The sequence below is a fragment of the Polyodon spathula genome, chromosome 20, assembly GCF_017654505.1.
Source record: "Polyodon spathula isolate WHYD16114869_AA chromosome 20, ASM1765450v1, whole genome shotgun sequence".
NCBI classification, from domain to species: Eukaryota; Metazoa; Chordata; class Actinopteri; order Acipenseriformes; family Polyodontidae; genus Polyodon; species Polyodon spathula.
The window spans coordinates 18,688,775-18,701,393 of NC_054553.1; the positions used below are offsets into that span (position 1 = coordinate 18,688,775).

The window sequence follows — 12,619 nt, forward strand, 5'->3', positions numbered from 1 at the left end:
GATTTATTATCGTGGCACACAAGTGAATTACGCAAAAAACAGAACATTTTATTGATCATTTAAATTGACATGACAGGTAAGATTATCGTACTTACAAAGGCCAGTTTGTACAGTCAGGTAACATGGCTCATGAAAACAATACCTTGAGTACACAAACCAACTATAGACCTTTACTCAACATCCTGGTTATACTGCTGCAAGCAGGAAAATGTGTCTCTGATCCTTCCACTGCAATCAGGAGACTGGCAGTAAAGTCTGCACTGCAATGGGGAGACTGGCAGTAAAGTCTTACACTCCAAGGCAGATTTTGTTTGTTACCCGACACAACCCCTTTACTAACCAGTCCTCTAAGCTTGCAGAACTGGGGTCCCCGTGTCTCTGTCTCTCTGCTCTAGTCACTGGGCAGAGGGATCCCCAGTGCACTGTGCTCCTGCAGGCTCCGGGCTCTCTCCAGCTGCTCAGGGCTGCAGTAATCCTGCAGGAAGACTTCAGCCAGGTTGCTGAGACGCTTGTTTTCGGAGAGGGAGAAGCGCAGCATACACTCCACCACCGGGGGTGCTGTGATCTGGGAGCGGGCAGCGGGTGTGACCAGGTACATGAGTGCAGTGATGGCAGACAGGACTGTCTCCTCACGAGGGCTCGACAGGCAGCCAGTCACCAACTCTACCCCTCGGTTCTGGAGGATGTAGGCCTTGTTCACTTTGTCCAGGCACAGGTTGCACAGTCCCCCTGCAAAACAGAAGAGTATAAGGAACAAGAATGGTAATAACATACATCCCCAGCTACCACTGGAAATACAAAGTTAGAGGTTTCAGTGTCTTTAAAAAAAAAAAAAAAAAAAGACAGTAGTTTACAACTTCTTGTTCTCCAGGAAACAGAAATTAATGATTATGTTAAAGACTAATGTGCATCCAGAGCAACTGCTGCAAGGACAGAGCTAGCAGTGCCAAGTTTACTCCCGGCACAGACTATAAAATCTTAATATATTGTTACCGCCTGCCTGTCTAGCACGATCGGCTTACCCTGCACGAGTCTCACAGATCGTCTGAGGGTAGCTGGAGACCAAAGGCCTACTTTATTCAGCAGCAGGAAATTATGCACCGACTCAACCAGTTTAAATGGAATGAATAGTGTGGTTTATTAGCAGAATAAAATACAAATACAGAGGCTGTAGTTAGCATGGCTAATCAGTGTTTGAAACCAGCTTATACTGGTTTTTGCCCCTGGTGTACTGTGCATGCTGTGACGGGTATGTCTGATTGAGGCTGGCTGAACTCTGTGTTGCGACTGGTCTCTCCAGGTGAGGCTGGCTGTACTCAGTGTTGTGATGTGGTCTGTCCGGATGAGGCTGGCTGAACTCAGTGCTGTGATTGGTCTGTCCAGGCGAGGCTGGCTGCACTCACCCATGCCGTACTCCACCAGGCTCTCCTGGTCCTCAGTCAGCATGTCAAGGAAGAGGTCTGGGACCTGCAGCCGTCGCAGGTGCTCATAGTTGGCCGGGTCGTACGAGAAGTTCGCCAGATTCGCCAGCACCTGCTCCTTCGCCTCTGAGGAAACAAAGAAACAGACTGGCAGCCAATACTATAACAACAAAACAAGGAACCGACCAAAACACGTTACCTGCTCCTCTCTGCAAGTCATTAACAAAATGTGCTTTATCACCTTTATTACCTAGAGCATATGCTTTGCCCTTCCATTAGTGCTATACAGGGCCCAATAATTTACATTAAACACAATTGGGAATAACTTATGGGCAGTTCATTGTGGATGTTTAAAATGAGTTAGTATTCACAGACCCCGATTACCACTAACTGTTACCTAAATTAACAAGACTAGTGCCAACGGGGTCTGTGAAAGTGGAGTGAATCTTTAGTGAGCTACCCAACAGATTCTGTAGATATCATATCTTTATACAACTGGCCCTTTTATTCTAAACCTCTGTGATGTACAATACATATTATGTGGCAAGTACTTTTAGGAGTAAATGTGAATCCTGGTCGTAATTGCAGAGAGGAGAAAGATCATGCTACCTTTGCAGAGAGAGGAGAGAGGTCATGCTACTTTGGCAGAGAGAGGAGAAAGGTCATGCTACCTTGGCAGTCAGTGTCCTGGAACTCCGTGACGAGGGCCTGCAGATACTCAAACCTGTCCGACCCCTGGGAACCACTGCCACCTCTCCTCGGAAACATCGACGCGGCTACGTCACCAAGCAAAAACGACAGTGTGCATGTCCTTTCAGTGTGAATGGCCTGTTTCTCTAGCAACACAAACACGTATATTGCTTTGCTATTTGTAAACAATGTGATTTTCTTTTAAATTATCTTTTACAAAATTCAACAACATGGCAAATGAGAAGGAATTTATATACTTTTTTTTTTCCTATGCACCTGTGCTTTTTCTTGACTCGTTGCTTTGCACAAATTGAGAAGGAGTGTAGCATTCTGTGGTCTGTGGTCCGGAGCACTTCAGCTGTCACTTATGTTCCGATTTCACAGTTTCCTTTTCATTTTCTGTATTTGCAATTATGTTATTTTACAAATGTGTATGTTACAGTAATACATGCCAGTGTTAAGGTTTATAATAATAAGTACCGGGGTGTGACAGGATGAGGAGTGGTGACCTCAGGCCAGATGCAGTAACTAAAAACACACAGGCAAGTACTGCAGTCCAAAAGACGGGTGGTGCATCATTTATACACAACCAAAAATAAATAAAATATCTGAACAAAAACAAAACACTTTGCTCATAGAGCACAAAAGAAAAGGTTTGAACCAAAACAAATCATGAACACAAAATAATAATAAGATCCTAGGTCAGGCTGGGCAGTTGCAGTCACTGTTCCATGAATCTGTTATTTTAACTTGCTCTCCTTCACAGGCACAGGCACTCTCCTCTGTACACCCACCCGGAGTGCAGAGCTGCAGGTTTAAATGCAGGTGACCATCTCCTGATTTAACAACAAATTAATCACTTCATTAACTTGGCAGATGGCCACGAGGTTTTTTAAATTATTCCTGGCAGAGGACAAGCGGCTGCCTTGCCTCTGCCGGAACACACGCAAACAAAAACAATAACAAAACAGCGCGGCGCTTCGCCGTCCTATATAAATACACACGGCTTTCAGCGTCATTAATAAATAATATGAATATATCATAATAGACAAATACAAAATAACCTGAGGGCGGAGGGGGAGACCCCGTTCTAAAAATAAACAAACAATACTGTACAGGTCTCCTCGCCCTATTACAAAGGTACTACGTCGCCGTTCATTGCGCTTAGTGGTCCGGACCACTGCCGATGTACTGATTTCAGACAAAAACACTTTAAAAACATTTACAAATCTATTTTAAAAAAAGGTAAATAACAAAATAACAATCCGCGTATATATTATTCCCCAAATACTTATAGTAATAAAAAATGCCAGTGTAGGCTGTAAATGTATAATAATCTACTGAGGGGCTTTTGCTGCCCTTTGCTGCTGAGTGGTCCAGACCAGATCACTGCCACTCGTCATCCTGTCACACCCCTGTACTTGTTATTATAAACCTGAACACTGGCATGTATAACTGTAACATACCGTAGCGTGCACGGGGAACAGCAGCAGGGCTGGTAGGTGACGTAATCACTTACAAAGACAGCCCGATATACGCTCCTTGCAAAGCGGTATCGGTGCTGTTCTTGCCTTTAGTGCGAGAGACAGGTCCCGGGTTTGCGCTCGCCCTCCGTCTGTGTGTCGATTGCCTTTCCATGTGTGAACTGTGATCACTACAATACGTATTTGTAAAATAACAAAATTGCAACAAAAAAATGAAAAGGAAACTGAACTCGGCACATAACAGTGACAGCTGGAGTGGTCCTGACTGAAAACAGTACAGCGGCAGTGGTTCGGACCACTCCAACGAAAAGCAACGTAGCCCCCTGTACTTATTATTATAAACCTTAACACGGGCCTGTATTACTGTAATATACGTATTTGTAAAATAACATAATTGCAAATAAAGAAAATGAAAAGGAAACTGTGAAATCGGAACATAACAGTGACAGCTGGAGTGTCCGAGTGGTCACAGGCCACAGAATGCTACCCCTTCTGCACAAATTGTTTAGAAAGTGACCATTTGAGCACCAGTAATCAGATTTGATGGACTCCTCGGTTTTTCTATAAACTAGACTTACCGTGAGGTAACCACCAGCAACTGATTTACTATTCCGTCTTTAAGCCCTCCATTCGCTGTATGAGTGCCTGTTTCTGTATAGCGATGATTACAGACTGCAGCCTTTGTGAATACGTTTTCAATTCCGTTCCATTGCTTAAGTGCTCCGTCAGGAAGTGATAAAACAACACAAATAATCATTCCAGGCGATAGACATTATTACTCAATTAGAAAGAAAGATTCTTATATCACTGTAACTGAAGATGGTCCGATATTGTTCTGACAGTAATTAATCTTGGTTGGTATAATATGTGAAAGGCGCGTGATAATTGTAATCACATCTGCAAATGAACCGCTGTTTCAGTGGGGTTAATTTAAAGTGAGGGCCAGGAAGCTGTGGGATGGGAGTAATTGGAGGTCAGAGAGAAAGTTTTGCATGCCCTGCTAGAGCTTTGCACCGAGTCCACGGAGCCTGTCTTCGGAAGCGCTACTGCTCGGGTCTGCCCTGTCATGAAACAGAGTCGGCTATCTGCCGCCAAGCGGTTCGGAAAGCCAGTGCTTTTCGGTACGATCCTCGTTGGACTGGCGTCAGCTTTCTTAAACAGGTGGGCAGTGGGGATTTGGGACTGGACAGCGGTAATCATTAAATATGCAAGGTCTCGCTATTTACCGCAGAAAAAAATCAAACAAAAGAACCCGCAAACAGAATAAACCAAAATACAGTAAAATACAACTAATATATAATTATACCAGAAAGAAGAACAACATGTACTGGCAAAACAACCAAAGGAGGTGTTTTTGTGATGTTTTGGTAGGTCTCTTGCCGGTCCAGTATATCTGTCCGACATTGTCAACTTAGAGTTACTTGTATGATGTTTCCACACACACACACACACACACACACACACACACACACACACACACACACACACACACACACACACACACACACACACACACACACACACACACACACACACACACACACACACACACACACACACACACACACACACACACACACACACACACACACACACACACACACACACACACAAAAAAAAACAGTGCATTAACATTACAGTTTTGTATTTCATTGAAAGCAAATGTTAGATGTACATGTTTAGCCTGTGATGAAATAAAATATGTTGGAGAGACTGGAGCAACTTTATATAAAATAATTCAGAGCCACCTTTAATTAATTAGAAATAAAGAAATGAATGAACCAGTAGTACAGCACTTCAGCAGTCAAGGACATGACATAAATTATGTAAAGTTTGTTGTATTACAACAGCTAAAATTAGAAATGCAACTGACTCAACAGAAAAGAATGAACCATTAATTCCAATAAATATATAACATTTAAATAAACAAAATACATTCAAAAGTTGTAAATACTGATGCGCTGGGGAGGCCAAATCAAGGCTGATCCTCAGAACCAGCATTGCATGATAATATAAATATAAGTTTATATAAACTAATGTTAATTTGGAATTAATACAGATTGAAAGATAGAAGAAAAAATGATGTCACAATATGTAGAACACCATTACATCATGTAAGAATAAATCATGGATTTGAATATAAACAATAACAAATCATTATCATGCCATCAAAAACCTATAAATACCTCCAGTGTTTTGATTCAAACACATTCTCCCTTAAGATATGTACAATGTATCGAAACGTTGGGCAGCTGGCTCTTTGAGCTAATATATATATGTGTGTGTAATTAGAGACAACATTTAAAAAAATGAGTGAATAGGCAATATTTTTTATTCAATGAAAAATACAAACCAATTGATATAACTTAACCACATCACAATGAGCTATAGAACACAATAACCAAACAATAAATGTAATAATAAAGCAGCATTGCATAATGAAACATGCTCCATTGAATTTAGGGGATTAAGATATGAGTGGTCGGAAGACGTGCTCGCTGCATTATGTACATCCTAATGGTGAAGTCGCCATAATTCCTTTCACCCGTAATTTGGATGTGTATGTGTGCTTTTTGTCTGCGTCCGCTGGTCTGGTTTTCTGGCAACCTGTACCGTCTTCGGGATCTCTAACTTGCCCTCCAAAGATATAACAGTTTTTTGCAACGTGATATTCTTGCTTTCATAAAGTTCTGAAAAGCTTGGTCGTGCTGCTCTGCCGTCTTTGTAACCCAGACAGCCTCAGACACGTGTTTACCAAAGTATTTGAAAGCAACATAATTTCCGTGCCATGAAGTGCCCGACGCACATCCATATACTGAAGTTTCACAATAGTGTAGAGTTTGTCGATAAGGTTGGGTAATTTCTGCTGTTTCCAGCCACAATGTGCTTCATAGACTCTCAAATATTATTCGTCCATTTGTCTGGGAGCCATGCTTTTGTCTGTCATGGGTTATAATGTTCTTTTGCATACTGATTGGTGAAGAATGACAGAGTATCTCTCCCGTACATCAGTTTTAGATCCAGTTTCTTCTTTTCAAAATCATAGGAGTCTTTGGATTTCACTAGTGCATCCATATTCTTCCTAGCCTTTACATATTACACACAATGAGGACTACTCCACATGTTTATAACAGTTTGTATGTCGTCAGCATTGTTCCTGTTGCTTCCCTGTGGTCTGCTTTTCTTCTGTACTTTGAGCTTTTATTATGGATTTCGTGTTCCTGGGTGCATTGAATTAATCATCCAAACACAAAGTCTGTGTAAAGTTGCTGTGGTTGTGTGGAATGGACCCCTTCTGCTACGGCGAGTAGAACTTCAGGATCAGTTCGAACATATTCAGCTGTAGTCCTCGTGGCATTACCATGTTGTGCTGCATGATCTGGAAATGTCCCAAGATATTCCTAAACAGCTGTGTCTCCACTTTCGATCCAACTCGCATGCTTTTGATAGCATTGTACTCGCTTGAGCTTGCTGTAAAATCAGCACAAAGTCACAATTTCTGTAGGCAGATGTTGTGGTTCCAGTGGTAACCACTCTTTGTTTTTCAGTTTACAATACTTCCCATTATGTGTGTTTACAGTGAACAGGAACCTATCCAGTAACACATAGTAAGTCTTCGTTGTTATTGAACTATTACTATCCCATACACCACAGTCATCAGGGAACCCACTCCGTTTGCATTTTGTCTTCTCATGTTGTCTCGGTTGTCCACCAAAAAGTAATAGTCTTCTTTACGTCCTTTCGGCACAGCCTTCAAGGTAGTTTCCAGAGAAGGCACAGAAAGAAATTCATAGATTTTTTTTCACAGGCAAGAAACGATCATTCAGACTGTTGTCACTGGCAAGTGCTGGCTGGGGAGTTGCATCACTAGCGCCTCTTACTGGTGTACTGGTGTTTGGCAATTCAGATACACTCATTTGTGTGGGCGTACTAAGGCTTAAGTATGTGATGTCATAAAGAGAGTCTGTAATAAGAACAAAATGTGTTTACATAAGTGTAAAATAATATTAGATAATACATATTAACAGAGATGTTATTCAGTTAAAATATTGATTAAATAATTTACATATATAAACCACAAAAGTGGTTTAAAGGGTTATCCTGATAACTTCCAGGTTTAATTGTGAAAGTCAGGCGCTATAATTAAAAGAAGGGCTTTTCGTGGGGAGAGGGTGTTATGATATGCAGAGCTATAAGGAAAGTGTACCTTGCATTTAGGAAGTTGCTGCCAGACATGGTCCAGTGAAGCAGAACAAGGAGGCATATTTAATGTTTTGTCCATATAAATAAGGCAAAAACATTTATATACTACATATTTTAAATTTTTCATTATTATTTTTGCATTATTATAATTTGTCATGTTTTCATTATTAATACATTTTTGACTTTTATATAGGGTTTCCCAACATGATTGATGCGGTGGATTGAAGTAAAAATAGTACTGTCTATATATTCTTTAGGATATTATGTCTGTAAACTATAACCATACATAATTACCTATTAATCAAAATACAGCGGGATATAAATAAAAAAAAAAAAATAGTGTAAGTAATTCAATCTGGTGAGTTGTGCTTGAGTGCTCAGGATATGACTGTATACTTATCCATTAACGGCAACAGCTACAGTTTGCCAGGCTGCCACCCTGGCTTTATTGGCAGTAGCTGTGTTTTTTTTGTTTTTTTTTAATGTTATCATACGTTTAACATTATCATACGTTGAAACTAAAATTTGTTGCTCGGAAGCAGTAAAAAAAAAAAAAAAAAAAAAAAAACCTTGCCCTTTCATTCTTCTCCGTTTTTTCAGATGACGGTTAATAAAGGACAATACCACGACAGCACAATTGGTTCCACGCACATAGATAGAAACATTAACCTGGCTTGAGTTATCTAGATTAATTTAAACTCAGTCTATGTTCTTGCAACAGAGATAGCCTGCTAATATGCCCCTGTTGTAGGCAATAGGCCCCCGTTGTAGAATTTGACCTTGGTACATTATTTCCAGTCAGTAATGTAGGCAGGGCAGAAGGGGTAATTATGATGTAATCCCCAAAGAGTGACTCTGTATATGTATCAACCCCAAAATATGCAACTCTGTGTATGTATCAAGCCCAAAGAGCGACTCTGTGTGTGTGTGTCTAGGTTTTTTCATAATTGACAATGTTTTACGTCGTATACTTTTCTGTAAATACTGAAAACTTGTTACAATATACAAAACTAATGTTCAAGAAAGGCAATGTTCAAGAAAATTGAAAATTGTCTCTCAATTTTGGATTCCTCAGAATAACCACCCTTTGCCTTAATAACAGCCTCACAAACACGAGGCATTCGGTTAACAAGTTTCAGTAGGAAATCACCTGACATGTCTTCCCAGCTCTTCTGCAGCAATTGCCAGAGATGTAGGGCACTTGTGGGTAGCTTTGCTTTGACTCTTCTGTCCAGTTCATCCCATACAAGTTCTATGGGATTGAGGTCTGGAGACTGGGCAGGCCACGTCATTAGATTGAGTTGTCCTTCACTTTCCTTCTTCTCCAGATAGTTCTTGCACAACTTTGAGGTGTGTTTCAGGTCATTATCTTGCTGAAGAATGAAGGACTGCCCAACTAGCCGTAATCCTGATGGAATGGCATGCCTCTGAAGTATGCTATGATAGCCATGCTGGTTGAGCTTGTCATGGACTTGGTAAAGATCACCAACTGTGGGAACCACACATGCAGAACTCATGCACTCACCCTCTCTGCGTCTTACAGATACTCATCGGTTGGACCCATATATTTCAAATTTTGACTCATCTGTCCATAAGACCGGTACCGCTCCTCAAACGTCCAGTTTCTGTGTTTTTTGGCCCATGCAAGTCTTACTCTTATTCTGCACTCTTAACAATGGTTTCTTTGCAGCAATTCTTCCAGTTAGGCCAGCTTCACACAATCTCCACTGAACAGTTGATGTTGAAACATCTGTACTTCAAGTAGCATTTAGCTGAGCTTGTATTTGAGGGGCAGTTAATCGCTGGTTTCGCAGACTTGTGACTCAAATGAACTTGTCCAGTTTCTTCAAATCGTTTGATGGTCTTGGCCACAGCAGTTACAGACACTTGCAAAGTTCTTGTGATTTGTCTTAAAGATTGACCTTCATTTCTTAAAGTAATTACAGACTGTCTTTTTTCATTGCTTAACTGAGCATATTTTGCCATTTTCTGCTCCCTTACATTCAGGAATGACAAACTTGTGCCTATGCTACCTATATTTATAGTAATCATGGACCCTCACCTGTTAACAATAATTGGTGACAAAAGGTTAATTAGGTAACCTGTTAGTTAACAGACACTTTTATACTTAGGCCAGTGTTCTAATACAGTGTTATACACATTTCAGACTTTTAACTGACTTGGGCTTCAGACTGAAATCCCCTTGCTTTGGGTGACCATATCATTGAAATTGACAAGATTTACATTTTCATTTAAAAATTACATTTTTGAATGCAATTCACTTATGATTGTCGGCTTATATAAGTACACGCATCATATAATGAAATAAGTGTTTATAGACAAATTTATACAGTTAAAAGCAGAGATAATCATGAAAAACCTAGTTTTAAGCAGGTGTACTCAAACTTTTGACTGGTACTGTGTGTGTGTGTGTGTATATATATGTGTGTATGTATATATATATATATATATATATATATATATATATATATATATAATTTTACAACAAATGTAAAAGGTTTGCCTAGATTTGTTTGGTAAGTTCTGAAGCGGAGGACGCATGCTTTGGAGTTGATACACAGACTCAGAGTCGCTCTCTGGGGTTGATACACAGACACAGTCGCTCTTTAGGCTCATGGATTCGACTGGGCTTCCTGGCAGCACAACCTTTTTGAAATGTGAAAAATAGCTTTTTGTATTTCTATAGTGTGGTACAGTGTATATAAATGATATAAATCTACAAAAATCCTAATGTGTCATAGTTAGGAAAATATAAGAAATGAATGTAGTAATCAGTGATTGAAACATGGTGAAAATATAAATATAATTACATTTTCAGCTACTGGTTTCCTCCTTGCTCTTCTTTTTCTTGGAGGAGATTAAATGACTTCTCCACAGTGTTGATAGTTCCATATGGATGTATAGTATTTTTTTGTAGCTAATATAAGCCCTATTATTATTATTATTATTATTATTTTGGCTGAAGCCTTTATGCAGGGTGACTTAGTTTTTCAAGCATTTAAATACAATGTTCTGTGCAGCATTGCAGTGAGTATCAATCGATGCATCACCAGAACGAATTGCCTGAAAAGTATAGAAAATGGCTATTATTCCCCACAAACTTTGCTTTTGTGACCAGGATAGTGATATTTCAAAATATCACTATTTCCAATGGGAAAATGGGCAAATGTGTGTCTTTTCGTTCACATAAAGTCAGAAAAAAACAACATATGAATCCAAATTAACATGTATTTATACTAAAGTAATACAAAAATGACTACAAAAGATTTAGAAGTGAGTAGTTTTAAGATTTACGATTATACTGTATTTACAGTAAATAGTGATATTTTGAAATATCACTGTCCTGATCACAAAAGCAAAGTTTGTGGGGAATAATAGCCATTTTCTATACTTTTCAGGCATAAGCAATTAGGAAATAACACTTACTACCCAGGAACAAAAATTGTGTTACACAGTGTAATTCAAGGCAGAGAATAAGCTCTGTAGTATTATACTAATAACATAAACAATTGTGTACATAATCTGCTAGAATGGCATTCATCTATGATATTGTAACAAAGAGGTAGCAGAGACAGTGGGAGTTGAACCGTGGCCATCTTGGAAATCAGCAATCTTACTTCTATGACTACCAGAATTTTACAGCTGTCAATATCACTATACCAGTAGCAGTCAGTGTCAGAACTAGTGTTCACTACTTCTACATTAAAGTAGTCCTCTTTTGGGGCTTGTTGAATATTATCTGGATTTTTGCACTGACCGTCTTGGTCTGTCAATAAAAAAAAAAAAAAAAAAAGTTGTCAGTACATGCATGACCAGTTTGTTACTTAAATGCATATGTCGGTAATTAGTTAATCATTCTTACCTAACCATAACTTATTACCTTGTATATGAACGTTTGTAAAATGCATTGTATTTGAATATGGTAAACCTTGTAAGTCGCCTTGGATAACAGCATCAGCCAAATTATTATTAATAATAATAATAATAATAATAATAATAATAATAATAATAATAATAATAATAATAATAATAATAATAATAAATAACATTAAATTTTAGTTTTGGAAGGTGACAGTGTCTTAGGACTGACTGCCTGCACTGATCTTTAGTGTTAGTGTTGCAAAGAGGCTGGTGGTCAGTCATAAACTTCATTGCATCCTGTTGTCTTTGAGAAGGAGAGTCACAAAGTGGTTTGGGATCCATGTCTTTCTGACAGAATGAAGGGTCGTACTGGTCCACATGATGTATAGTGGAGGACTAGGCTGCGTGGATCTTTGTGGGTAGAATGAGGCATAACAAATGCATACATCTGTCTAGCATGTCATTTACAGATGGGTACACAGATACATTCTTGTGTGTGATAACTGTAGATGCAAATTGCATAGTCCAGGCTGATGAATAGCATCCACAGCGCACTCCAAGCAGGCATCATCATAATCTGGAGAGACCAATCCCGGTCCTCTGTAATTGATTTGCATATTCTGAGCCATGGTCAACCATCTGCAGGCAGGTCCTGACTAGTTCAGAGGACAAGGATTATTTTCCTATTAGTTCAATGGAAAGAGCATTAAACAAGCAGTTTCCATCACCTTTCACGCACACTGGTCTTCTCTCACCTGCTCCTCATAGTTGTTGCAGAAGCAATGGGAAACCTCATTGGTTGGAATGAGGTCTGCAAATACCTCTTCTGTTGGTGGCAGGATGAGTTTGTGATTCCTCAGGAAGAAAGCTTCAACTGGATGGCTTCTTGCAACACTGACAGTCCATCTTTGGTCGCTGCCCCAAGAAGTTGGAGTGAAG

General features: G+C 39.5%; 1 protein-coding gene across 2 annotated transcripts; it reads right to left on the reverse strand.

Moving 5' to 3' along the window:
- Window positions 1-30: 30 nt before the first annotated feature.
- Window positions 31-4,273, reverse strand: armc7 (armadillo repeat containing 7). Of its 2 annotated transcripts, none has more exons than XM_041220019.1 (4): window positions 4,174-4,273; window positions 2,093-2,257; window positions 1,404-1,547; window positions 31-729 (listed from the first exon to the last, which is right to left on the reverse strand). In XM_041220019.1, exons 2-4 carry the CDS (start codon window positions 2,187-2,189, stop codon window positions 392-394), a joined length of 579 nt encoding a protein of 192 aa, XP_041075953.1. In that variant the 5' UTR covers window positions 2,190-2,257; window positions 4,174-4,273; the 3' UTR covers window positions 31-391. The 2 variants fall into 2 exon arrangements, with proteins under 2 accessions (XP_041075953.1, XP_041075954.1); XM_041220020.1 differs by having other exon boundaries at window positions 2,093-2,197; window positions 4,174-4,266.
- Window positions 4,274-12,619: the final 8,346 nt, after the last annotated feature.